Below are 27380 nucleotides of genomic sequence, written 5' to 3' on the forward strand. Positions count from 1 at the left end.
ATTTCAGAAAAGATGATTGAAAAACTTGCTAGTTGCAATTTTCATTTTCTTTTTCCCAGAGAGCAGCAGGAGAGACAGTTGACATTTGAGCTGTCTGTGAACTGCCCCTGTCCCTAATTTGAGTTGAGTGCTCACAGGGAACCACAGACCTGCTCCTTAGCTGGTTTTCTTTTCACAAAATCTTTCAGTCATAGAAAATGAACAAAAGCAGGGCTCCCCAGCTAGCCCAGCCAGATATCCCAGCTGCCAGAATAGGTGCTTGGGAGCGGCTCAGGGGTGCAAAGCACAGCCTTGCTCTGTTGAAGCCAGGTACTGTCCTGGGCAATTGGCTCCAGGCTCAGCTCAGGAGGCGACCGCCTGGAGCTACAGGCACCGGAGGCAAGGAATGCCTGAAGGAAAGGGGCCAGGTCCTGCTCACCCCTCGTGAGCTACTTGCCCCTGACATCCCGGATGCTCCTGTTGAGCCTGGGTCCTTGGTGAAGCTTCCTCTTTTAGCTGCACCACCGCCAGGTGCCTGTGTCCCCCTGGTGGCTGCTTTCCTTTCCGCGCCATATATGGCCTGGCAGGGGGGGTCACATGCATCCCGGGCCGCCGGCCGGGAGGGGTCGCTGGGGAAGGGGCAGATGGCGGGAGAAAAGGGGAGGGGGTCGGAGGCAGAGACAGGAGAGGGGTGGGGTGGCAGATTCTGGGGCCATGGGAGGCAGCAAAGGCGCGAGGAGCCGATCTCTCGCCACCGCGCCATGGAGCTGCACTCATGCGGCTGGGGAGCTGGTGGTGGAGGGAGGGACCCGCGCGGGGGGGCGGGGGGGGGGCGAACGCGTCGGAAGCCAGAGAGCGCCGTGTCCCTGCGCTCGGTTGGTCAGCGGGCGCGGGCCGGCAGGATGGAGCCACAGCACGTGCGCCCCGTGCTTGGATCCCAGAGTCCAGCCTGGGAGGAACCGGTGAGTACCGCGCCCGCGCCCGCGCCCACCCCTCCCGCTTGTCCTTGCTCCCGGCCTCGACGTCCCGGCCAGGTTCCTTTCCGGAAGCGGTCCGGGATGAGGTCCCCAGCTGCTTCCCAGCCGGGACAGAGCTTCCTCCCGCGCCCTGGCTCCTCCTTGCTCGCCGCCCTAAGCGCCTTTGTCTGGTCGGCCTCTGGATCCGGAGAGGACCATTTCCGTGCTTCATTCTTTTCTCAGCTTTGCACTTTATTTCCTAGAGTGGCATGGAGGCCAGGGAATTGGAGGGGGCTGGGTTGCGTGGTCAGCGGGTGCGGCCAGGAGGAGACGGGGGTTCACATCTTGACCATGCGCTGGCAGTCACCTGGGCACGCAGGTTCCCGAGGACCACCGCCTGGGAAGGCCCGCGGCTGCCAGAAGCCCAGAGCCACGCCTCCGACTCGGGTAGCCTAGGCTGCCCTGAACTGTTCCGAGGGTCAAGGACCTGGCCAGGGATCCAGCCCCAGATAACTTCGCTTTCGCCTGGACCTCACAGCACACGCCACGCGCAGATTGAGTCACTTTTGGGGCTCAGTGTTGCGTGTGAGAAGATGCGAGTCGGGGTCTTTGGATTTATTCCCTAAAATCCATTAACTTATTTCTTGCACCTCAAACTGAACCTTCTGTTACCCATCCATCCATTCAGGGATTCCTCGCAGGAATCCCCGCCCTGCGTAGACCCTTGTAATCTTGAGTGGGCAATGAATTTTGGCCCTGCATACCCTATCTATGTATTTCTTACTCCTTTTTGATTGACGTTGTGAACCCTCTCAAAAGCCTGGTCCAAAATTTCTGGCTTCATCCCTGCTGAGGTGCTGTTCCAGTGAAGTTGTCCCAGGGACTTCCTGAGTCTGCTCAGGTGCGCCCTCTGCCTGTTGAGAGCTTGTAGGTCAGGGGCCAGGCTTGCTTCTTTTCTTACCCTTAGACTTCCAGCCCTTTTGCCAGGGTACAATTCACTGCCTCCTGCTTCCTGACCTTTCAGGAGTGTCCTTCGACTTTGATCCATCTGCCACTGCGTTTGTTTTTGTGAGTTTGCACGTTAGGTAGCCCATCTGCTCGTGTTCTATTGCGATCATTATTAGGGAGTAAGGTGTTCTTGGTTAAACATACAATTCAGTCTTGACATTTTAGATCATTGGGAATGAAATCCAGCGACCTGTTTTGAACTTTACTATATAAAATCCTATCAGCTTCCACCACGTACAGCGGGAAGCTCCAAGTTATGTGTGGTGCTTTTTGGGTGCTGAATGCTAGGACTTCACCGCAGTTAGAAAATTAGAGAACCTCCGGCTTTCTTCTCCAAAGTGCTAAGAAACAGAGTGCTTTCTTATTCTCCTAGAAAATCTTCAGTACTCGTCTCGCAACATGAACGTTTAAAGCTAAAACCTTCACAGAGATGTGAGATGGAGCAGGAGCAGTGGCTAAATGTTGAACTCTTCAAAACTTGGCGTATGTAAGTGGCTAAGGCATTTTATTAGTTCAGCAAATATTCTTATCCAACACCTGTCGTGTTCTGAGATTGTTGGGCAAGCTGTTAACTCTCAGACAAGCGTTGTCCCCAAGAACCTTACTTTGTAGCTGAAGGTTGACATCTATCCAAGTATGTGTCATAAAAAGTTCTCACGAGGGATTTTATTCAGAACTTTGTGTAATGACTACAATATTTAAGGATTTTTCAAATGCTTTATATAACTACATAAGAAAGTTGTGTTACCTGAACGACTAAAAGAGGAGTGTATTCAAGAGAAAGCAAGAATGTAGTAGAGGAAACAGCTTTAAATGTTAAATTTTCTGGCATGGGGTGCAATGGGGTTGACGATTTAATCTAAATATGTTTTGAAGGAACACTGGGTCCACCCGAATCTGTGTTGTTTATGTTTGGGACAGAGCATCACACTGTAGGACAGGCTGCTGGGGGATTTACCCGGTAGGCCAGGCAGGCCTGAAACTGCATGCCCTGCTCTTGCTTCAGCAGAGTACAAGGCATCATCAAATTCCCCAAAATCAGAGTCTTTAACTTTGATTCAGGGATCTCAAGAATCTGAATGAAGTGAGTTCTGGTTTCCTTCAGAATGAATCGATATGACCGCCATGCGGTAAGCTATACTTAGAACATTAATTGCTAGTCTATATATAATTTTAAGAAGCCACACTGTCTGTCTGTCTGTCTAACACACACACACACAGACACACACAGACACACCGACACACAGAGAGAGAGGGGGGAGCAAGAGCGAGAGAGTAAGAGAGAGAGAGAGAGAGAGAGAGAGAGAGAGAGAGAGATATCAGATCTAAGCAGTAGAATCACAGCTTTTTGAAGCCCCAACTCTGTGTGCTCAGAGACTCTCATTTTCAAGCTTTGTGTGTGTCCCCTCCCCCCATTGCTTCCTAGTAGGTGGCACAGAACAAGCAGCTGGTACATGCTCTGGCAACCACAACTAGAGACCCAGCTCCATGCCTTTCCCACCAAGATATATTTATCCTCTGAGCCAAAATAAATCCATACTCTCTTAAAACAAAATGAAAGAACAACAAAGAAAGCAAACCTGTTTTCACTGGGATTCCAGTTCTGAGTTGGTTTTTCAAAAACTTTCTTAAAATTTAAATATAGGGAATTTAATATTTTACCATACAAACTTGACTAAATGGGATTACTGTGTTATCATGGCATGTGGCAACATGTATGCAAGAATTTGCGCTCTCTCTCTCTCTCTCTCTCTCTTCCCCTCTCTCCCATCTATGATGTATTTTTCAGTGAACACAGTTTGAGTTTCAAGAAGATTGGATCTTGTAACAAAGGGTATATTTTAATGTTTGAAGCTATATGTGATCACATTGACTAACAGCACACATGTGGTCCAGGCTTCATAAGAGAATGACAGTAAAAGAGCCATTAGCTAGAATCCAAGTACCTTCTGCCCTGCTTTCTATTAGAGGTAGGGACCAAAGAAAATGTTGGGACACAAGTTGAAGTAGGGGAGAGAAAGGAGGTGATGGGAATGCCTGGCCTGGTTCTGCCTGCCTTTAATTTCAGCACTTGGGAGTACTCAGAGACAAGTAGATATCTGTGAGTTCAAGGCCCTGCAGGCTCTTCCTGGGTGTGCTTCCAAACATCAGTACTTGAGGCAGGTGTTCCTTCTGCATCCATATTCATCCTAATCTGAATTTTCAGGAGTATTTTATTTCACATTTACATGAATAGGGGAATTTTGAGAAAGAAATGAAACATTCCTGGGGAAATTTTTGAAAATAAACAATCAGTTCCCCATGGGGGAATTAGTAATGAGTTTCCAACCAATCTAATGGAGGTGTTTGGAAGGAGGAGGTACTGAAAGGATTCCCTTCAGTGTTAGGAGTGGCTCCTGGAAAGTGCAGCATGAATTGTGAGGAGAGCTAGTTAGCATGGTTGCAGTGTCAGCTCCCCATGACATCAGCAGTTCCTTCCCTAGACATTCTTTTGTATCCTGGAGAGGCCTGGCATGGTTTGAGATGTCACCTGTGTTGTGGCAACACCAACTGCTCTTGGACCACTTTATGCACTGTCTTTCCTAATCATCCATAGATATGTTGGCCAGAGGAAGGATGCTACTTAGGAGAAAGAATGGACACAAGTGAGAGGAAGAAAGATGACCCTTGACCCTCAGACCAAAGCATCAAGAAATAAATGGTCCTTGAAAATGCGCCACCATAAGTATTGGTCAGAAGATGGGAAAATTCCTGAAGGAGACCACAGTCTGTTTCTGGGTCTTCAGGAATTGGGACTCAGTAGTTAGTCTCTCTGGGAAGCTTCTGGCCTTCCCTGCTTGTCATGGATCCTGAATTTGTCAATGATTACAGGACATTAGTTTGTCCCAGATCAATGAAGTTTTAAGGCCAAAGCTGTTGTCCTGGGAGTTTCAGGCTTCTGCTCTTACAGGGGAAATGGGTTTGAACTGGACAAAAGTGAAAGCAGCAGCAGGCAGAGGACTGTGAGTGAGATGTCAGCACCTCAGGGCTGGGCATCACTGTCCTTTACCCCAGGGACTCCATTAGGTGAACTGTCTGTCCAGCTCTCCTAAGAAGGAAAAATATTGGCTTCCCAGGGAAGACCTTTCATTTCTCAGATGTCACAGAAGAACGTCTCTGAACAGTGTTCCCTAAAAGTTGCCCACATAGGTAGCAGGTGTGGGTATCAGTTTGTTCTCTAGTCTAGCCACTAGACTGTCAAAATAGTGAGCCAGAGTAGAGACTGGTGCTTTCTTGCCAACTCTGGGCACACTGGGCTCTCATGCAGCTGACTTGGTGAGTCTGGGAACGCGTTGTGCTCTTGCACTGTTTTTCCATCCATAGTCTTGTTTCTAGAGTGACCTGACAGGAGATATGGTCATCTCCACACCATCTTGGTGCTTGTGGGCTATGATAAATTTCTGATGGTTTCTATACCACAAGCTTATGGACAGTACTGCCTAATTAAATCATACGCAGCTATGAATAAGCCTGAGGATCCTGTCCTTGGTCACATGATGCATGTGCTAAGTGAAGAGAAAGAGGTCTGACTGGGTCACATGCATTCCTGTTTTGTCAGATGTCTGTATAGGACTCAGTGTTCTGTCAATGCTCTGTTCCTTGACAGTATGCATATTCACTTGTGTTCATCTACCCATAGGGGCTGCTGGTGTACCACCATCATCCCCAACACTCCTGTTCAGAAGATGGGTGAGGAAAGTGGAAAGTCTAACCAGTCAGCCGATGACCAGTGGGAAAAATGAGCTACAAGATCACCTGATCTTCATCAGTGAGAAAGCTTTGCACAAGAGGTATTTTTCATTCTGTCAAACATCATGGTCAATTTCTTGGGTCTATGGTATGGCCTACAATTTATTCTTATTAAATTTTATGGTACTGGGAGACTGTAACTCCAGGGTGTCACTGTGCCCAACCTTTTCTCCCTAAACATTCTCACAGGCTGAACTTGAAGTCAGAGCAGGAGTGAGCTGCGGACATAGGGTATTCTATTTTTTTATATGAAAATGAAAGCCTACAACTGAGGGATTGAAGAGGATGTGATGTCTCAGCATGTATTGATAGAGGCACTGACGTGACCGTTTGAGTGAGATATTAGTTGCTGTGAGGTTTTGATTGATTGTTTGCTTGCTTGAGTTCGTTGTTTGTTTGTTTGCAAAGCTTTGTAATTGTCTGGCAGGTGTTGCTTGCTGAAGCTTGCTATATCACCAGGAAAGCTTGGTCCCATTTGGTCCATCCTGATACATGATGGAAGGTCTTGGGCTCATTAATACTCTTCTCAGATTTTGAGCCTTATAAACAGAATGTCCTCTGCATTTCCTCTGGATTCTATTTAAATTGTACTTTCTCATTCTCCCTGCAAATACACCCTGATTCTGTGTGCATGCATGTGTGTGTGTGTGTGTGACTCTCTCTATATTCTGGTCATAAGGGTATGTGGTAGGACCTGAGGAATTGCCTGCCTTACAGTATGCTGACAATGCCAATGCTTAGGACTGGAAACCATACTTCAAGCAACAATGCACTTGCATTATGTGTTCAACTTGATGAAATATTTGAGTTCTGTGGTGAATTCACCATGACCTCCTCATTCTGGGTAATTCTCCCTGAAATGTGGATTATAAAGTTTGGCCAAATTCATAGGACTAGGCCAAAGATCAAGAGTCCTTGTTCTGAAAGAAAAAAAAAAGGAGAAATGTCCTCATAGTTTCTGTATACCCACACCTGTGCCATAAACTACTGAGAGTTTAGAGACCTCGTCTGTCCCTCCAGGCCTATGTGGGAGCTCAAACAACCAGAACTCTAACCACCTGGACACCCAGCCTCTGGAGACCTTTGGACAAGATAGCAAGATTAATAAGCTTAGATGATCCTAGTACATAGGAGGTAGAAGGTAACATACTGTGAGCTTGGATAGTTCAGAATCCATCCTGGATTCAGGTGACCCTTGAAGCCTGTGTTCTTGGGACTCTTTGCTCTTGGGGCCAGGCCCAACCACAGATCAAATCCTTACTATGAAAAATTGAAAGTGGAGACTAAGCAGGAAATGTTGGACCTGCAGAGCTTACAGAATGTGTACACTGAGGCCTCAGAGACATTTGAATTCCTGGCAAAGAGAAAGGCTGCTATAGGTAACTGTCTTGCTTGGGAGCACATGAGCTGTAGAATTGCCATCTCTGCTTTTGATCCTGCACAGGAGACTCTCGAGCTCTGGTTCTTGCTTTCTGCCACTTCACACAGGAGCCTTTAGATTTTTCTGTTGTAAACCTGTGGGTTGAAACACTTTTTGGGGTAAAAAAAAAGGTCAAAGGACCCTTTCACAGAGGTTGTGTATCAGACAATCCTTTATCTCAGACACTTCTATTATGGCTTATAACAGTACAAAAATTATAGTACCCAAGTAGCAATGAAAATAATCTTAAGTTTGGGAGGTCACTGCATTAAAGCATCCACAGCATTTGGTAAATTGAGAAACCCTGGTCTTGACAGAAGAACTATTTGTATCATGTGAGGTCTTCTTGACCCCCGGGGCTGAGTCAGGATCTGTAGAGAGCTAGTTACCAGCAGACCCATATATAGCAAGTGTTCCCCTTGTTTCTCCTTTCCAATTCATAGTGCCTTTGCCCATTCCTTCGTGATGTTTCTCCATTAGGATGGACAGATAGGGACAACTGTAGTCCACTTCTTCTTTTTAGGAAACATGGATCCCTCTTAGTGTTGGGACTTTTGGAAGTAGCATGAGTGTTTCTGGAATTTGCTGTTCTCTAATTTTTGCTTTCTGAGTGCAGCTCACCTAGATGTCCTGAGTTCTTATCTAGGTCTTCCTGAGAACCAGGGTCTGGTGGGGTTGATGGTGTTTCTTATAAGTTAATAGGAAAAGGATAACAGGGGCTTTGTATGCATTGGGTGTTTGCAGAAACCTGCAGAGCCACCTTCTGATGGAACTGAATCAGCTGAAGAAGAAGGTAGACATGCTGAGGAGGCACAGGAATAAGAAAGTGCTGGAAGATGAGGCACTGGTGCTGCAGTACTTGTGGGACTTAAAGGGGCTCCATAAGGACCAATAGGAAGAGGTCAGTGACTTCCAGAGTCAGGAACAACAGGTAGAGACAGGCAGCTTTGTCAGGCTAATGGTTAGCTCCATCTGCCCTTGTAACTTCTAGACGAGCTCATCCACCTACCTGTGCTTTCATCCATCATCTTACTCATCCACACAGCAATCTAAGTACATACCTCATGACAGCCAATTGTTCAGGTCTATGTCCAAGCACAAATATTTCTGGGGAATGAGCTTCTTGTGAGAAAGTGGATTATCAGCAAGCAAATCCACCTCTGCTTAATACTTCAGCCCAAGATGAGTACAGTTCAATAATACACCACACGCCTACAGGGTTCAGTGCACAGAGCTTTAAGTGAGTGAAGTCAGGGCTTGTGGCTTATTTGCTTGGCATCAGTCATATAATTCACATGTGAGAAGCAGCTTGCAAGGGTGGGGGGAATCCCTTTGCAAATGCCAAATGAGCAGTTCTTGATGTCATCTTTTTTAGGGTGACATGTGGCATTTCTCATCTTTGCTGTCTACATTTCAAGACAATCTTTTTAGTCTGCCCAGGACAGACTCACACTGACTGAACTCTGACTAGCAGAGTGTTAGCCATGTTTTTTGTCAATGAGACTGGAGTATTCTCCTTTTCTGTAGATTGCATTCTCCTGTTGACTGGATGACTATGGATGTGGGTAGGGATTCTGACAAGCTAGGGACATGGTGTCAGAGATTTATGATTGCAAGAGGAAATTTTATGCAACCACTTCAGCATAGTCTGGCCAAGCAAAGCATGCTCACCATAGCAATTGTATCTTCCACCTTTTGTTTAGCATAGTGTAAGATACTGCTCAAATTGCTGGTATGCTATAACTAAAGGAATGTGTTCTTGCAGCACGAGGTGCTTCTTTTTTGGTATTTTGCTCTCATTTACATACTCTGTGTGTGGTGGATAGGCTGCGGATATGTGTGTTTTTGTGTGTGTGTATATTTTCTTTTTTGTATGTTATAGGCATGTGGTATTTTTTTTCATGCTCATTTTCATGCATTTTCTTCATTTTCTAGATCTCATTGGGTTTCATTTTCAGCCTCTGTCTTGAAATACTGTTTGCTCTTTCGCCCAGAAGCTGGCTGCTTTGCTTGCCTGGCTGATCATCAACCACTGGTATCCTTTGTAAACACTTGCATTTTTATTCCAGTGTGTGCATGCTTTTTGATACCCCTCCACTAAGAACACATACTCTAATTATCAGGAACAGGATAGTCTGGAGCAAAGGCTATAGTACTGCTGAGCAGAAGGACCTGGTCATGCAGAAGAAGAACAAGCAATAAAAAAAAAATCTGGTCTTGCTTGTTTGTGTCTCAGATGAAGTAGGAACAAAGCCTGGGAGGATCCTGTGGAGTGACTTTTGTGGGCTTCTTTCTGCTCATGGACAACCTGATGGTCACAGCCAGAAAGAGAACACATCAGAGTTTACATGGATCTAGTCTTCAGGACCTTCTGTCCGGGAAACAATATGTTTGATACTCAGTGAGTGTCTTCCTCCATTCCAAACTCTCTGATATGTTATGAGCTTGCTGTTTTTGAACACACAGAGATCCTCCTGTTTATAACTTTTAAGTGATGGGATTTAAAGGAGTGCATAACCATGGTTGGAAGAAACTACACTTTTATTGAGAAATACTGCCTGTAGACCTGAGATTGCCACCCTTGAACCCGGGTCTCTGCAGTTTCTGCCTATTTCTAGTGAATAGTGTTCTCTGGATAGAGAAGATTTAGGAGGTAGCTGGATGAACCCAGGCAGAGCCTCTGCTGCAGGGATGCCTAGAGCACTTCAGAGGAGTGTTCTGTAACAGAGTCCCATAAGAGCCAGCATACAGCATCCAGAGCTAGTCCTAAGTCTAACACATCATAATGAAAGTCATTTTTAAACAAACAGGATCACTTTCCCTCCCAGGTCCTTCCCTCCCTCCCTAACATGGTAGGGGGCAGTTGGTGTGGGGAGAGGGAAACCTGATCTGGTATTGGTAGAGGGAAAATGACTGAAGTCCTGATGTCTGGCAGAAAGAATGTAAACAGGCAGCCTCAGGAAACTGGACCCCCAGAATGCACCAGAGGCAGTGTCTTTTGCTTTGCAATTTTGTGAGGTCCCATTTGTCGATTCTCGATCTTACAGCACAAGCCATTGCTGTTCTATCCAGGAACTTTTTCCTTGTGCCCATATCTTTGAGGCTTTTCCCCACTTTCTCCTCTATAAGTTTCAGTGTCTCTGGTTTTATGTGGAGTACTTTGATCCACTTAGACTTGAGTCTTGTTTAAGGAGATAAGAATGGATCAATTTGCATTCTTCTACATAACTGCCAGTTGTGGCAGCACCATTTGGTGAAAATGCTGTCTTTTTCCCACTGGATGGTTTTAGCTCCCTTGTCAAAGATCAAGTGACCAAAGGTGTATGGATTCATTACTGGGTCTTCAATTCTTTTCCATTGATCTACCTGTCTGTCGCTGTACTAGTACCATGCAGTTTTTAGCACAAGTGCTCTGTACTACAGCTTGAGTTCAGGCATGGTGATTCCCCCAGAGGTTCTTTTATTGTTGGGAATAGTTTTTGCTATCTTAGATTTTTTTTATTATTCCAGATGAATTTGCAAATTGCATTTTCTAACTCAGTGAAGAATTGAGTTGGAAGTTTGAATCTGTAGATTGCTTTCATCAGGATAGCCATTTTGACTATATTAATCCTGCCAACCCATGAGCATGGGGGATCTTTCCATCTTCTGTGTTCTTCTTCAATTTCTTTCTTCACAGACTTGAAGTTCTTATCATACAGATCTTTCACTTCCTTAGTTAGAGTCACGCCAAGGTATTTTATATTGTTTGTGACTCTTGTGAATGGTGTTGTTTCCCTAATTTCTTTCTCAGACCGTTTATCCTGTGTGTAGAGAAAGGGCATTCATTTGTTTGAGTTAATTTTATATCCAGCTACTGCACTGAAGCTGTTTATCAGGATTAGGAGTTCTCTGGTGGAATTATTAGGGTCACTTATACATACTATGATATCATCTGCAAATAGTGATAGTTTGACTTCTTCCTTTCCAATTTGTATCCCCTCAATCTTCCTTTGTTGTCGAATTGCTCTGGCTAGGACTTCAAGTACTATATTGAATAGGTAGGGAGAAAGTGGGCATCCTTGTCTAGTTCCTGATTTTAGTGAGATTGCTTCCAGCTTCTCTCCATTTAGTTTGATGGTGGTTTTCTGTAGATTGCTTTTGTCATGTTTAGGTATGGGCCTTGAATTCCTGATCTTTCCAAGACTTTTATCATGAATGGGTATTGGATTTTGTCAAATGCTTTCTCAGCATCTAATGAGATAATCATGTGTTTTTTTTCTTTGATTTGGTTTATATTGTGAATTACGCTGATGGATTTGTGTATATTAAACCATCCCTGCATCCCTGGGATCCAGCCTACTTGGTCATGATGGATGATTGTCTTGATGTGTTCTTGGATTCGGTTTGTGAGGATTTTATTAAGTATTTTTGCATCCATGGTCATAAGAGAAATTGGTCTGAAGTTCTCTTTCTTTCTTGGATCTTTGTGTGGTTTAGGTATCAGAGTAATTGTGGCTTCTTAGAAAGAATTGGGTAGAGTGCCTTCTGTTTCTATTTTGTGGAATAGTTTGAGGAGAGTTGGAATCAGGTCTTCTTCGAAGGTCTTCTAGAACTTTGCACTAAACCCGTCAGGTCCTGGACTTTTTGGGGCTGGGAGACTATTGATGACTGCTTCTATTTCTTTAGGGAAATGAGAGTGTTTACATCGTTAATCTGATTCTGATTTAACTTTGGTATCTGGTATCTGTCTAGGAAGTTGTTTATTTCATACAGGTTTTCAGTTTTCCTGAGTATAGCCTTTTGTAGTAGGATCTGATGATGTTTTGGATTTCCTCAGGTTCTGTTGTTATGTTATAAAGAACTCAAGTAGATAACCTTCATAAGAGCTAAGAACACAATCTAAAAATGAGGTAGAGAACTAAACACAACATTCACAACAACGCATCTTGAATGGCTGAGAAGCACTGAAGAAGTGTGCAAAGTCCTTTTTTTTCAGGTAAATGAATATCAAAATGACCCTGAGGTGGTGTCCAGCGTTATACTTTCCAGTGAAGAATGCTAAGATCAAAAAAACTCATGTGAAAGCATATGTTGGTGAGAATTTGAAGAAAGAGGAACATTCTTCCATTTCTGGTGGGACTGCAAAGTGCTATGGCAACTCTGGAAATCAAAATGGAGTTCCTCAGAAATTTTCAGATAGATCTACCTGAGAGCCAAGGACCAACCTTACTGGTGCATGGCCTGCTACTTTCAGTTTTCACTTGATGGCTTGTTACTCAGATTTTCTTATTGGGCTATGACTTTGCTCTTGTCTTTCTGATTCTCAAGCAGTTCTCTGTTCTTACACATTGTTTTGAGGTACCTCTAGCCACTGGGACTTATTTATACCTTCAAATCCCTCTAAATTGGGGGACTTCTAATACTTGGAGAAGCTGAGTGACAAAAGCAAAGTATGTTGAGCCCTTTGGTGTCCAGTGCACACGAATCTATGGGAGTTTAGATATAATAATCCTCTAGAACATTCTTTAGGAAAGCAGCAGTATGCTCTCAGGTCTCTGTGTGACCTCAGTTACCTTTGCCAGCTTTGTGGGCTTCTCTACTGCTGGTCTGAGAACAATTGGAAACTCCTGGAATAGATGTCTCATATCTCATTTCCTTTGTCTTTGTTAGTATACTGATGGGATTCAGTTTGATGGAAATATACTCTCAAGAATAATTAATAAAACCAGTGCTTCTTACGGACCATCAGGATGAAGTACCAAGTTCAAGGACAGTTCTGCAAGAACTGCTCAAAGACAGCCAAGTGGAACAACAAGAAAGCCAAGCAGAAGTCATTCATTCCCAGCACCCTCAGCACCTTTCTCCAGGACAGGGTCACTCAGCTTTGGTAGAAGAAGGGATGACCTGAGATAGCTGCCACATATTCCCTCAGAAAAGAAGCAGCCAGCAATATTGGGGAAAGAATATAGGTGTCAGGGGGCAGAAAGCAGAGTGTAAAGTGAATAAATAAAAAGATATCAATAAAAAATATTTAATTATTTAAAAAAATTGGACAGAATGTATTGTTCTAGTAACTCTAGTGTGTATACACAGGCAATAACTTTAACACCCAGAGAGAATAGATGTTGTAAAGTAGGGTGCCTTTGGTATTGACATAAACTACGAACATAGCAAAGATAAATAAAAAAGAAAGATGTTTGTCCCATAGATCCATTATTCTTCTCAAGTCTAAGTGTTTGTGCTCACTTTTATCAGAACTCTGGAAACCTCTGTTAATCCAGGTCTCAGGGCTCATCCAAAGTACAGTCCTGAACTGGCTGTGGCCAAGGGTTCCTGTGTTGTTGGCTGACCTCTGCCTCAGGCTTCAGAGGCACTGGAGGGGCAGTGTTGGCCTTCAGGTGGCAGCCATTCCAGGTCCCCTACCATACCAGATAGCGAGTCTTCCACAGATGCCTGGCATCTCAAAAACAGAAGCTTGGGTATTTCAAAGATTGGGATGCCACTCTACCGTCATGATGAGTTGATTACGTGAGACCATACAAGTTAACTAATGTCTGTATGACTGTTTTCTTTATTTGAAAGTGAGTAATGAGATCATCTCAGGAGTGGTTGCTAAGAATAAAATCACTGATTAACATAAATGATAGGACTGTACAGAGCATGGGCTTAATATTCTGGGTCCAGTGCAAATAGCTGAGAGAGTTCAAAACAAAACCAATAAAAGCAACAGGAATACAAACAACAACAATTGTTTAAAACCCTTTTGAGTGCTGAGATTACTGGCATGTACCAACTGTGGCTAACTTTTTTTTGTTTTTATAATTAACAACCAAACATACAAACAAACAAACATCCCTATTCCAATTCCAGCAGTTTGCATCAGAGAGAGCTGTGTGACACTGCATGCTGCTTCCTTTCCTCAGATAGCTCAGGTCTTCAGTCCTATACCAGGTCAGCTGGACCTAAGACAGTGTAGTTGAACTACTTGCTGTCACGACATGATTCTACAACAATCATTTTCTTGGTAAAATTGAGCCTCTATAGAGTAAGCCCCATGTTGTTGGAACCAGGACCCTTTAGGCCAGCAAACACACAAGCCACCCTTAGTGAAAGAGAAAAGGAAAAATCACATTGGAAAAAAATATGCGCCCTAATTGTAAGAAAAAGCCCTCATCTTTGAAGCCATCACCTATCTCCCCCTGATTTTTGAGCTCTGCATATTGATATTGTGTGGCTCAAGAAGGTAGTGAAATTCAGATGTTTTCTGAAAGAAGATATACATGATTTTTCACTCTTAAATCTGTGAGGTTAGGGGGCACAGGTTCAGCAAAGCCAGCATAAGAACACAAAAGCCAGAGATGATAATGCCAAAGGGACAGCATCCTGACCTTATAGACACATTAAAATTGAGGTTTCATCTCAATTCAGGTCATTGCACTCCCAGCCCTACCTTCTGAGTATTATATTTGCTGTGAGTTCAGTATGACGTTACAACCTGCAACACCCTCATTTCTCAACTTAGCAATTCTGGAAGACAGATATTGGAGAAGTAATTGCTATGAGGCTACATGCAGTAATGTACAGTCCAGGATGACCACTATTCTCTGTTGCCCACTTAAATTGTCTGGTTGTATTTGAGAATGGGAGCATGTGCAGGATAATGTTTTGAAGAAGGGACAGCAAGTTAACCATTTATATTTGCCCTGTAGATGATTCCATATGTTCAAAAGAGTAGGGAGTTTTCTTTGTAAAAGATAGGGTTGTAAACCAGAGATTTTGTGAAACTCATGTATATATACATACATATATATATATATATATATATATATATATATATATATATATATATATATGAAAAAATGCCCTCTGTCAAGGAATACACCGTTAGAAAATATTGTCCATGTTTTGTACAATTAAACCTATAGGAGAAAGATATTTGCCTCTGTGAGACAGGAAAACCCTGGGAAATTGGAGTGTATGTCACATGAATTGACACAGCTGGTATATTTACTGTTGTGAAACATCTACTACATCCACAGTCCCTAGAGTTTTGGGTGCTAACAAAATCTCTTAAGCATGTCAGAGTCCTAACCAACGTTCCCCCTCAAAAGCACATGACATCTAATGAAGCAGTAGAATTCTCCAGCTTTGGAAGGAGAGGTTGCCAAAGGGGATCCCACGGGTCCATGAGAGGCTCCAGGAGAGGCACCCCAGAAAAGGACCAAGCTGGGCAGAACTAGTTAACAGGTAGGTCATGGCAGTTGCTAGTGACATCATCAGTAATGCCTTCCTTGGAGAATCTCTTGTATCTAGGATAGAACTAGAATCTTCTGTGTTGTCACCTGTGTTGTGGTGACAGCAACTGCCTGTGGTTCATCCCTTCTGTTTGCTCTGGGTTCACCAGCAGGAATGTTTTCCTGGCTGCTCAGGCTATTTCAGAAAGAGAATGGCGATGAAGGAGAGACCAGACCAACAGAGAAGGAAGAGGGAATCCTTTCTCATGAAAAAGGAAGAAGGAAATGGTTATGGAGAAGGCACAGTGAGTCCTGGGCAGAGTTGGGGAACTTCCTGGTAGAGGCAGGCTTTAGCTGGGCCTTCCAGGAGTAGGTCTTACAAGCTGAAACCTTGGACTTTGTCAATGTCAGAAAAAGAGTCAAGAATTTCTGATGATTAGTTTGACAGAGCCAGGAATTGACAAACCTGCAGCTACTTTTCTGGGAGCTATTTAATTTCATTTTGAGTGGCAAAAAATGTCAGGAGTGGGCACTATGAGAATAACAGTGTGTCCTTTCATGGAAGGGAGTTGAAGCACTTCATCTTCCAGATTACTGTAGGTAACTTGATTCTCTGATGAAAAGAACAGAGAAGGATGCTCCCCTGGTCATGTCATGTGGTGAGGACTCAGACACTTTGGATTTGAAGACACACGATTAATTAGTGCTTGATAGTGCTAAGCACTATGAACTTCAGCATTTCCCTGCCTCCCATCTGATATGACCTGACAATGTTCCCCATATCTTTATGTCTGAGGCAGCTTATACATTTCAAGGCAACCGGGCCTGTAACAGGGAGTGTGGCATATGTCTGACAATGGTGGTTAGGAAGAGGAACATAGCTTAGCAAACCAGCTAGAAGATAGCTTTTCTGCTCTTTTATGGATTCACCCTGTCTTTACATTTTCTCTCCCTCAGTCTTCTTCTTGGGACTCAGAATGGTCTCCCCTGCCCCTGGGCCATCAAGTATGCAAATTCTTTTGTGTTTACCTACCTGCAGGGTCTGCTAGAAATACTTCAACCCAAAATTCCAAAATGACTAAGAAGAGATCAAAAATAAATGAACTAGAAGAACTGAAATTGGATATGAGGAAGATCAGCAATGACATGGAGGAAATGTGTGGAATCCTGAACGTTTACATGTATGAGGATTTGAACTACAGGTAGGAATTATGCCCAGTACCCTGTTGACTGTATTGTGCCATCTGTTAACCCAATTTCCTTCCATGAATGGAGTGCGTCATCTCCCATCATTCAATTAAGTAGCCCTGACAGGTGTTTAATTGTTGGATAAACAAGGTGCTGTGTGTTTATTATCATCTTCTTTTGTACTTGACCTTGGGGTTTTTGCATTCTGATTGTTGCTGTGAACAGCTAGAATGTCCTGCTCACACTTACTGTCTCTCAGTGTGTGAATGCAATGCCTGCAGGCTTCAAGGCTTTACTCTGATATTGTTCATTATATTCTGAGAGATGGCACCTGTCTGGATTTATTTGGCATTCTAATTGTGTCTGTGTGTGTGAACATAGTTGTGTGTGTTTTGTTCAGGACTGGGGCTCTGGGACCTTTGATGGGGTCTGAGGATTTGTGTGATGCACAGTTTGCAGGTCCTGTTAGTGTTGAGTCCATAGAGGTCCAAAGTGATCACCAGGGAAGTTTGCTCCTGGTGTTTCCTTGTTGTCACACAGGAATCTCCTGGAGGAGATGTGATAAAGCCTTTCTCCTGTAAATACTAGTTGTGTCCTCTGGGAATTCACATAACAACAGAAACCAAGAAATGAGAATCCCTGCCTTAAAAATAAGAGGAAAGTCATTACAGATATCTACTGGACCCTTGCCTGTGGCACAGTGTAGTGTAAAATTGTCATAGAAGTACTCTATTCCTACATGCTTGCCCGGGAAGCCTTTGAAGGTCAGCTAGCTCCATTTGGTCTCCTGGCTCTGCTGTCCTCTGCCCAGGATAGTAAGTTTAATTAGCACCTAGGGGACCCAGATTGAATGAGCCAGGATGTGGCATGCACTTGGCTTGGGTAGTACATGATATAGCCTGTTTGCACATGATTATTGATTCCTTAATTCAGCATATTATTTGCTTCTTGGGCCATGCCACAGGATGAACACTGAATTCAACATCATTAAATCACAACATGAGAAGACAATGTTGGATATGAATAAAATGATCCAGTCCATAATTGGTTCCATGCAGTACTCCAAGGAACTGATAGAAGATAACTATTCCTACAGGTGAGTCAGTGACACAAATGAGACCCCCAGAACTAGGCAGGGAATGCTTCTGTCCTTTTAGGACTTTGAACAAAAGCAAGGGTTCTGGTTCTATGCTATCTGTTTTTTATTTAGGAACCCTGCCCAGAGGCAAGGGTCTTGGATTTGTACCTCTTGGACACAGGTGTCCTAAGTGTGAAGAGTGTCCAAGACCCTCCAATCTTTATTCTTCCAAATTCAAGATCCTCTACATAGAAAACTTTTCCACCACGCTGGGAATATCCAGGAACCCTGAACCTCTGGGTTTCTGACCACAGATTAAAAGATCTAGGATTCCCAACAAAAATGTAAAGATTGGACACCTGTTTGGTCGTCTCACCTCTCTCAGAGGGGATAAGCCCTCTCTCTGCTGAAGGTTTTATGGTACCACAGACCTATAATCAACCATGAGGAACATTTCCTCTTCTGTCATGTATATGGTGTACTCTTGGTGTCAGGGTTTTTAGAAGTTTGTTGAGTCCTGTGGAATATGGCTTGTATCTTGATATGACCTGCCTCTGTTTGGTGCTCCTATGTAACTGTGGACTCTTCTGGGGGCTGTCTGGGAATCAGGGCCCTTGCAGGGATCATAGGACTTGTAGGAGTGGCAAGCCAATGGAATCTGGCTGGGAATCACCAATTTTTCTTTGTGGATCAGCATTAAGGAGGACCACCTCCTCCGTGAGTGCACTCAACTCCACGAAAACGTAAGGATATTACTGAATGAGAACAGAAGGCTGCTGGTGGAGCAGGCTGGCCACAAGTGTCCTGTGGGGAAGAAAAGAGGTTCTCTGAGGAGGCCAGCAAGAACATCTGTGTCCCAAGTGCCAAGGAACAGCAGGTAGGATGATGTGTATCAGAGGCAGATTGCCCTCATGTCTAAACATAAACATAGACAATCAAATGTAATAGTCCACCAACTTCTCCAGGCACTCACCTATGTCTCCTCCAAGTGTTTGTTTATGTGATCATCTACAGGGCTCTCTGTGGAGGTAACCTGGTTCAAGAAACTGCATATTTGGCATGCAAATGTTCCTGCTCTGCTATAATCACTAAGGGAGATAGGTTGATTAGACATCACAACACTATATGCCTTAAGTTTGAAGGGTGCTGTGTTGGAGCCCTTCTTGAGAATAGCAAGAGCTTTGAGGGAAGAAGTAAAGGCCTGTAGCTCATTTGCTTTACAGGGAACTTGTGAGATTCTAGGTAGGAAATAGTTTGCAGGGATGACAGCCTGGTTTAATTGACAAATAAGTGGATTTCATTACTGTCTTTTGGCGGCTTTTCTATTCCCCCCTTTTCTGCTCTATCTCAAAATGGTCTCTTCAGGCTTCATATATCTTGGTTCACACTGAGAGAGCCTGAGTAGCAGCTTGTCAGTTCAATTTTCTTTGAGTGCTGTTGGAGTGGTCATTCCTGGGCCTTAGAGTCTGGAGTTGGCTGGATGACCAGAGATGATAGAAAGGCTTCACACAGGCTCAGGTTTGGTGTGTGATTTCTGAGGCTTCATGAAAAAATTTCTTAATATATGCCCCCAAATTGGACCATTGTTAGATGTTTTCCTCCCCCCCTCCCCCCAGACAGGGTTTCTCTGTTCAAACTGGCTGTCCTGGAACTCACTCTGTATACCCGGCTGGCCTCAAACTCAGAAATCTGCCTGCCTCTGCCTCCCAAGTGCTGGGATTAAAGGAGTGTGCCACTATGACCCCGCTTCTCTCGTGCTTTTTCTTCCTCTAAAATAATCGCAGAGTCCTTGGGTCTCCCTTGAAACATTACCTCTGCATAGTCTGAATTATCTTGGTCCTGAACCATAACAGATACCTCATTGTTTTCTGCTCACTTTTGATTTTATGTGAATAAGTCTGCGTGTGCTTGTGTGTGTGTCTGTGACTGTGTGTCTGTGTGTTTCTTTTTGTGTATGCATGGTTTTTCTGACCTGTGTCTCAATCAGCCTCAGTGGGGGTTGGGAGAAATGAGGACCTTCACACAGTTCTGGTAGTATAAAACTGGTTATGTCTTTTAGAAGCCATGTTCAGAAAGTGGAAAAGAAGTCCTCTTTGACCCAGTGCTTCCAGAACAAGGAGGAGTTATCCAAAGAGTCTAGGTGCTCAGGGTTGTAGTGGTCCTCAGAGCAGCCCCGAAGGGAGAAGTTATCCTGATGTCCATCTGCTGAAGTTTGAAAAGGCCCTGTGTGGTGCAGCCCTTCCATGAACTCAGTGTGAGATAATCCATGCAAGCATTTGTCCTTCAACTAGTCAGCCTTATCCTACTCAAAATAGCCCTGACACAGTCACATTCTGGGGAGAAAACGTTTCTTTTGGATCCTGGTTATAGACAGTTCCTATTACTCTGGGCTCATGCCTTTGGACACCAAGTCAGTTAGGTGATAGAAAAGGGAGATCCTATTGGAAGAAACTGATTACTTTAGGACAAGTCTGAAACAGGGAACGAGAACAAGAGGCTGGTCCACCACCAACATGTGAGCCTAGGCTGGGAAACAAACCTATTCTACACAGCCTTGGGAACTTGCTGAGCCAGATTGGATAATAGGACAAGAACCCTGATTCCCAGACCGGTTTATGAGTGGAAAGCATATCACTGACTGCGTTGCCTATATACTATGCCCACTAAGTACCTTTCCCATTCAAGATTTGTTTTTTATTCCTGCAAAGTATCCTGGGAGATTTTTATATTTGTATTAACTGCGAAACTAAAAAGGTCACTGCGATACAATATGCTTGTATTGCATAAACCTAAATATTATGTGTGTTTGAGAGTATGCCCTGCAATAGTCATAGATGTACAGGGGTGTTGTTCTGTTTCTTCATGACCATCACTTTTAAGGTTCATTGCCCAGCCTTGGTAATATTTTTATTTAGCACACTCTTGCAGATTCTAGGAACCATGAATTACCCATGGGTATTGTGTTGTATGGTGTCTCTGGTTATTTGCAGATAGAGGGATTGACAAGAGGAACCCTGTGAGGTTCCTGCACTGGAGAAATAATCATAGCCTTCACTTCAGTTCAGGGCACACTCCTACCCCATAAGGAATCCACATGGTTTCTAGGTTGCACACATCTCTCTTGAACTCACATTCAAACATTGCTACAATGTTATTACTCAATATAATATGCCCGCACAACTGGGGAAATGTGGTGTTTTTTAGAACTTCAGTATAATGTGTAGCTGACAGTTCCAATTCTAGCAGTTTTTAAAAGGTGAGAAACAATTCCAAGATCAGGTGCTCTATGACACTTGGGATGCACGTTATGATCTCAGCTGATAGGACATGTTGGTTTGTCCAGCTGAATAGAGCTGTTCTGGGAGAGACAGCTCAATTGACAAATGCTTAACCGGCCTTTGTTTCTTTCTTCCCTACGTGTGAAATAGTCCAGCAGAAAGCAGAACATGGCACAGACCAGGACATGATCTCCCTCAAAGAGAAGTGCTGGAGGAAGAGCACTGAGTGTGCACAGGAAATACACCACTGTTGCCTCTCATCCCTAATAACCATGGCTGTAATGGGCTGTATGCTCCTCCTTTATTTTGTTTCTTTGGTATGAACAGGCCTTAATTTCATCTAGCCTCTGGCCCAGGAAGAGTGCACATTTAAAGGGACTCAGAGAAATGCTGAGACACATCAAGAGCTGCTGGGCATCCAGGAAGAATCTGAGTGCAAATTTCTCTTTTCCTGATGGGTCATCATCAATAATTACATGGAGATCAGTCAACAAAATTGTAAATCCTTGGATCCAAGTTTACAACATGTGTTCTGCTTTGACTTGGGAGGCCATATCCTTCAGACCCACACTCCAAAAGGAGAGTGTTGCTTAAATTTCTCCGGCAAAGTTTGCTACCTCCAGGAACTGCTTTTCTACTAAGTTGCCAAGGACAGCCACAGGCTGTAAGGCTGTGCTACAAAATGAGCAGACTAAGAATTTTGCTTTGCACAATTTTTGTGGTTTGATTTTGGTTTGAGTTTTGATTAGTTTAGGTATTTGGTTTTTCTTGTTTTCATTCAAAGTTTTGTTATTTATTGGTTATTTATTGTTCTTTTAAGTAATTTGATATTTTGATAAGATTATACACAGTACATATTGACTGTCAGCTTTCAGTTACAATTGAGTACATTGCATTTATTCTTATGACTAACACAGTGATCTCCAACTCTTCACTCTAAGAGCCTTGTTATTTCAGGTGTGATCATGAAAGCCCACAGATATCAGACCCAGATGGATCTCTGCACTCTTCATGGGACTTGGGCTCCATAGTTTCTTCTGAGCCAGACTGAACTACAAAGTCCTTCATACATTCAGTATGGAGAGTATGTCCAACTGTCTGGATAGGAACTTAATGATGGAAAACTTACCCATGCTGCATCGTTGCTGTCAAATATTTAGCTACTGTGAAAATACTGTGGATGATGGTGTTGAACGCATTAATGGCAAATACATCAGTTTTTCTGTAATAGCTCTCATTAAATCAAAGCATAGTCTAAGGGAATAAAAAGCTGTCAGAAAACACAGCAGTGTATGCTTCAGCTTTCCTTCAAATATACAATCACTGGAAACTGAAAGTAGAGATAATAAATTCCACAATCTTTTGGGGGATAGGTTTCTGTGGGGGTCCTTCAATGTTCATTTTATTACTTTATGATTCACCTGTGTCTGCCAAAAAACATCATTCAAAAACAATGAAGATTGTAATTAGGTACCATCCTATAAAATCCTAACAAATGCCTTTTTTATTTGATATTTTCTTTACTTACATTTCAAATGCTAAACCCTTTCCTAGTTTCCCCTCTGAAGATCCCCTGTTTACTACACCAACCCCTGCTCACCAACTCACCCACTCCCTTCCTCCTGTCCTAGGCATGCCCCTCTACTGGGGCATAGAACATTCATAGGACCAAGGACTCTCCTCCCGGTGATGACCAACCAGGCCATCCTCCTCTACACATTTACCTAGAGCAATGAGATCCATCATGTGTTTTCTTTGTTTGGTGGTTTAGTCCAAGTGATCTCTGGAGGTACTGGTTAGTTCATATTGTTGTTCCTCTTATGGGGCTCTAAACCCTTCAGCTCCATAGGTCCTCTCTCTACCTCCTTCACTGGGGACCCTGTGCTCTGACCAATTGATGGCTGTGAGCATGTACTTTTGTATTTGTCAGGCACTGGCAGAACCTCTCAGTTGGCAGCTATATCAGGCTCCTGTCAGCAATCTCTTGTTGGCATCTGTAGTAGTTTCTGGTTTTTCTGGTTGTTTATGGGATGGATCCCCAGGTGAAGCAATCTCTGGATGGTCATTCCTTCAGTCTCTGCTTCACATTATGTTGCTGTCACTCCTTCCATGGTTATTTTGTTCCTCATTCTAATAAGGATCAAAGTATCCTCACTTTGGTCTTCCTTTTTCTTGAGTTTTGTATGCTTTGTGTTTTGTATCTTGGGTATTCCAAGGTTCTGGGCTAATATCCTCTTATCAGCAAGTACATGTCATACGTGTTCCTTTGTGATTGGATTACCTTACTCAGGATGATATCCTACAGATCCATCCATTTGTCTAAAAATTTCATGAATTCATTCTTTTTAATAGCTGAGTAGTTCTTCATTGTACAAATGTACCATATTTTCTGTATCCATTCCTCTGTTGATGGACATCTTGGTTCTTTCCAGCTACTGGCTATCATGATTAAGGCTGCTATGAACCTAATGGAGCTAGTGCAGATTCAAGGCAATTTATATACTACATAGCCTATAAAACATCTTTGTTACCCGACTTGAAAGGGACACAGCAAGTCAGACTCCTCTGTCATTTGGGGACAATAAGACGTGAGAGTAACTTTTAGGATTTTTCAAGGTTAAGACAAGCTTAAGTAGAGGACCAAAAGGGGAACGTGGCTGTTATCAGTCTGCAATCAGTTGACCCGTAGAAAGGTTGTTATTAGTTAAGTGCTATATGACTCTAAAAATCCTAGTGTAAGGGGTCAGATTAACCCTGTAATTGAAAACATTACCAAACCAGGAATGTGCTATGCTGAGCACTCACAGAGAGTTATGAGGAGCTGCCTTAGGCTCCTTTTACAGCAAGTAAAAATAGACAAAGAGATCAAATATCCTAATACCACAAGATGATAAACCTAACAACTGTAGATTGCACTGAGTATCAGCAAGTTTAGATTCTTGGCCATCTATAGATTGTCATGCAACATCTGCATCAGGGACAATACATAAGGAGGTGGCTGCTCAATAGCATGACAAACAACCAAGAAGAGCCATAGCCTCTACCACTCTACTCTGGATGCTGAGACTAAATATCTTTAGTTTTTCACCACCTGTCCCAGGACTGCTCGCATCATTTCTTGCATATGTTTACTCTAGCACTTATCTACCTTGGGTACAAACCCAGAGGACAGTCCCACAGCCCACAGAAGAGGCTCCACTCCACACACTCACTCTATCATGACCAGGATCTTAGAATCCCAGGATCCCAGAATCCCAGGAGTTAGTCACACAAGAATCTTAGCGTCTCACAGGCAACTTGTCTCCCAGGAACTGCGACACACCCAGAATCTCAGGGTCACAGGATCCCGGAATTTTACACCTGTATCCTTATAGCTTTAATGACCAAGGACAAGGATGCAGCTGGGACTGAGCGTGTGAAGAAGATGCAGGACATGTTCAATGCTGAGATCCTGTTGTCTAGACATTCTTAAGCTCTGCAGATGTGGGCTCACAGATGCATCTTTGCACTCAAATGACATATACTGATTTTAAAATTAGAATTACCTTTAATCTTGCTTTTTCCTTAGAGAAGTGAGGTAGGATTTCTTCCTTGGGGAAACAATATTTTCATGCTTTCTTAAGCACTTCACTTTTACTGTGAAATCTTTTGAAATGACTTCCTGAAGATGCACAAACTGTGATTCCCTAGGCTCATGTTGAATCTCCTTCAAAGTCTCCTCAGCAGACTGATCTAAGAGTAGGGACCAGATGTCATTGTCATAATTCTGTTCAGGTTTGTACTTTAAACTTTTGCTGAATATGTGCTCGTGGAATGTTTTTTTTTTCCCCCAGAGGTCTTGTTTTCAAAATAACTCTGTCTTTACATATTACTATGTATGGATGAAGAAAAACGGGCAACTACTTACTAATTCTCAGTTAAATATCTTCTTATGTGTTCCTGTACTCACACAGTCACTAGAAATTGTTAATCAGTCAAAATCATTTATTTTAGTAGAGTAGACTATAACCATGAACCAATATACTTAGTTTACTATTGATGACTGTGTTGATTACAATAAATACATGAATGATAGGACTGTACAGAGTATGGGCTTAATTTTCTGGGTCCAGTGCAAATAGCTGGGAGAGTTCAAACTAAAATTAGTAGAAACAGCAGGAATACTAACAAATCCCAAAGATCTAATATTCTCCTCATGTCTAAGTGTTTGTTCTCACCTTTACCAGAACTCGGGAGAATTCTGTTCATCCAGGTCTCAGGTCTCATCCAAAACACAGACCTGAACCAGCTGTGGCCAAGTGTTCCTGTTCTGCCTCAAGCTTCAGAGACCCTGGAGGGGCAGCCTTGGCCTTCAGGTGGCAGCCATTCCAGGTCCTCTGCCAGCTAATGGAGTCTTCCACAGAGGCCTGTCATCTCCAAAATAGAAGCTGGGGTATTCCAAAGATTGGGATGCCACTCTACAGTCATGATGAGTTGGTTATGTGAGACCATAAAAGTTAACTAATGCCTGTATGACTGTTTTCCTTATTTGAAAGTGAGTAATGAGATCATCTGAGGAGTGGTTGCTAAGAATAAAATCACTGATTAACATGAATGATAGGACTGTACAGAGCATGGGCTTAGTTTTCTGGGTCCAGTGCAAAGAGCTGGGAGAGTTCAAAACAAAACCAATAGAAACAACAGCAATACTAACTACAACAATTTTTTAAAAACCTTCTGAGTGCTGGAATTACAGGCATGTACAAACTCTACCTTATAATAAACAAACAAACAAACAAACATCCCCATTCCAGTTTTAGCAGTTTCTAGCAGTTGCCTCAGAGAGAGCCGTGCGACACTGCATGCTGCTTCCTTTCCCCAGATAGCTCAGGTCTTCAGTTCTCTACCAGGTCAGCTGGACCTAAGTTACTGTAATTGACCTTCTTGGTGCCATGGTATGATTCTGCAACAATCCTTTTCTTAGTAAAATTGAGCCTGTATAGAGTAAGCCCCTTGTTGGTGGATCCAGGACCCTTTAGGCCAGCAAACACAGGAGGAAATGTGGAGATAAGGTGTGGAGCAGAGAACGAAGCAAAAGCCATCCTGAGCCTTCCCCACCTGGAGATCCATCCCACATACAGACACCAAGGCCAGACACCATGGAAGATGCCAATAAGTGCTTTCTGACAGGAGCCTACTATAGTTGTCTCCTCAGAGGCTCCACCTGAGAGTGACAAATACAGAGGCACCTTTTTGTAGCCCCTCTTTGGAATGAGCATAGAGTCCCCAGTGGAAGAATTGGAGAAAGGGATGGATGAGCTATAGGGGGTTACAACCATAGGAAGAACAACAATGTCAACCAACCATATCCACTAGAACTCCCAGGGACTAAACCACCAATCACACATGGAGTGACCCATGGCTCTAAGCAGATGTGTGCCAGATGACAGCCTTGTTGGACATCAATGGGAGAAAAGGCCCTTGGTCCTTTAAAGGCTTGATGCCCCAGTTTAGGGGAATGCTAGGCTAGCAAGAGAGCACTGTGTCGGTGCCTGGAGGAGCACCCTCATAGAAGAAGTTCGAAGGAGCATGAGATAAGTGGGTTTTAGGCAGGAAACCAGAAAAATAGCTAACATTTGAAATGTAAGATTAAAGTGATTTAAAAAGGAAAAAGAAATGATTTGAAGACTGAGAAATTAAACTAGACTTATGAACACTTGATCATGGACAAAGTCATGAATATGCAATGCAAAAAGAAACATCTTCAATAAATGTCGCTGGTCTAAATTGGAGTAAGTATGTAGAAAAATGAAAGTTGATCCATATTTGTCACCTGGCACAATACTCAAGGCCAGGTGGATTAAAGAACTCAACATAAAACCAGATTTACTGAATCTAACTGAAGACAAAGCAGGAAAGAGCCTCAAACTCATGGGAATGGGGATAAATGTCATAAACAGAAGTCCAATAGCTCATATTCTAACATCAAAATTTATAAATGGGCCACAAGAAACTGAAAAGCTTCTATAAGACAAAGGGCATAGCCAATAGGACAAATTGGCAAACTACACATTAGGAAAAAAAACGTTCACCAACAATGTCAAGGTCTGCCTGATCCACAGTCAGGACTATGAAGCTCAACCCTATCTCAGAAAAGCAAATCGAAACAAAAATAAAAAAAAAAAAACATTTGTCAGGAAAGCACTAGGTAGAAAAGTACTCTCATCTGTCTGAAATGCCCAAACGTGGTGGTGTGTGCTGTAGATTCAGCTACTCAGGAAACTGAGGCAGGAGGATGGTTTGAGGTCAGGGATTAGGTGTGAAGAACATAACAGAACCTGTCTCCTTATAAAAATAACCCAAATAAGCCAAAAAACACCCACATCTGTAAAACAAAAAGCCCCAGAGTGAGAAATAAGTGCATAGGTGTGTGTGTGTGTGTGTGTGTGTGTGTGTGAGAGAGAGAGAGACAGAGAGACAGAGACAGAG

General features: G+C 43.3%; 2 protein-coding genes across 6 annotated transcripts in view; one reads left to right on the plus strand and one right to left on the minus strand.

The window, feature by feature from the left end:
• The window catches only part of Gm26650 (predicted gene, 26650), a 180548-nt gene that overhangs the window by 104814 nt on the left and 48354 nt on the right, over positions 1-27380 (minus strand). The window lies entirely within an intron of this gene.
• On the plus strand, positions 204-22195 carry Gm3264 (predicted gene 3264). 3 transcript variants are annotated; one of them, XM_011244724.2, is made up of 7 exons: positions 204-941; positions 5623-5773; positions 15564-15673; positions 16408-16570; positions 17521-17652; positions 18329-18511; positions 21063-21138. In XM_011244724.2, exons 1-7 carry the CDS (start codon positions 755-757, stop codon positions 21136-21138), a joined length of 1002 nt encoding a protein of 333 aa, XP_011243026.1. In that variant the 5' UTR covers positions 204-754. The 3 variants fall into 3 exon arrangements, with proteins under 3 accessions (XP_011243026.1, XP_030103415.1, NP_001229874.1); NM_001242945.2 differs by lacking the exon at positions 15564-15673 and adding an exon at positions 2317-2430 and having other exon boundaries at positions 810-941; positions 21063-22195; XM_030247555.1 differs by lacking the exons at positions 15564-15673; positions 16408-16570; positions 17521-17652; positions 18329-18511; positions 21063-21138 and adding an exon at positions 9088-9362 and having other exon boundaries at positions 229-941.

The sequence above is a fragment of the Mus musculus genome, chromosome 14 (assembly GCF_000001635.26).
Source record: "Mus musculus strain C57BL/6J chromosome 14, GRCm38.p6 C57BL/6J".
Classification (NCBI taxonomy): Eukaryota; Metazoa; Chordata; class Mammalia; order Rodentia; family Muridae; genus Mus; species Mus musculus.

What these genes read in the sequence shown, in the direction of transcription:
- Gm3264 (XM_011244724.2), top strand. Translation starts at nt 755, where the DNA reads ATGCGGCTGGGGAGCTGGTGGTGGAGGGAGGGACCCGCGCGGGGGGGC. An exon ending in ATGGTTATGGAGAAGGCACA is followed by an intron (nt 15,674 to 16,407) that starts GTGAGTCCTGGG and finishes ACCTACCTGCAG; the next exon opens with GGTCTGCTAGAAATACTTCA. An exon ending in GAAGATAACTATTCCTACAG is followed by an intron (nt 17,653 to 18,328) that starts GTGAGTCAGTGA and finishes TTTGTGGATCAG; the next exon opens with CATTAAGGAGGACCACCTCC.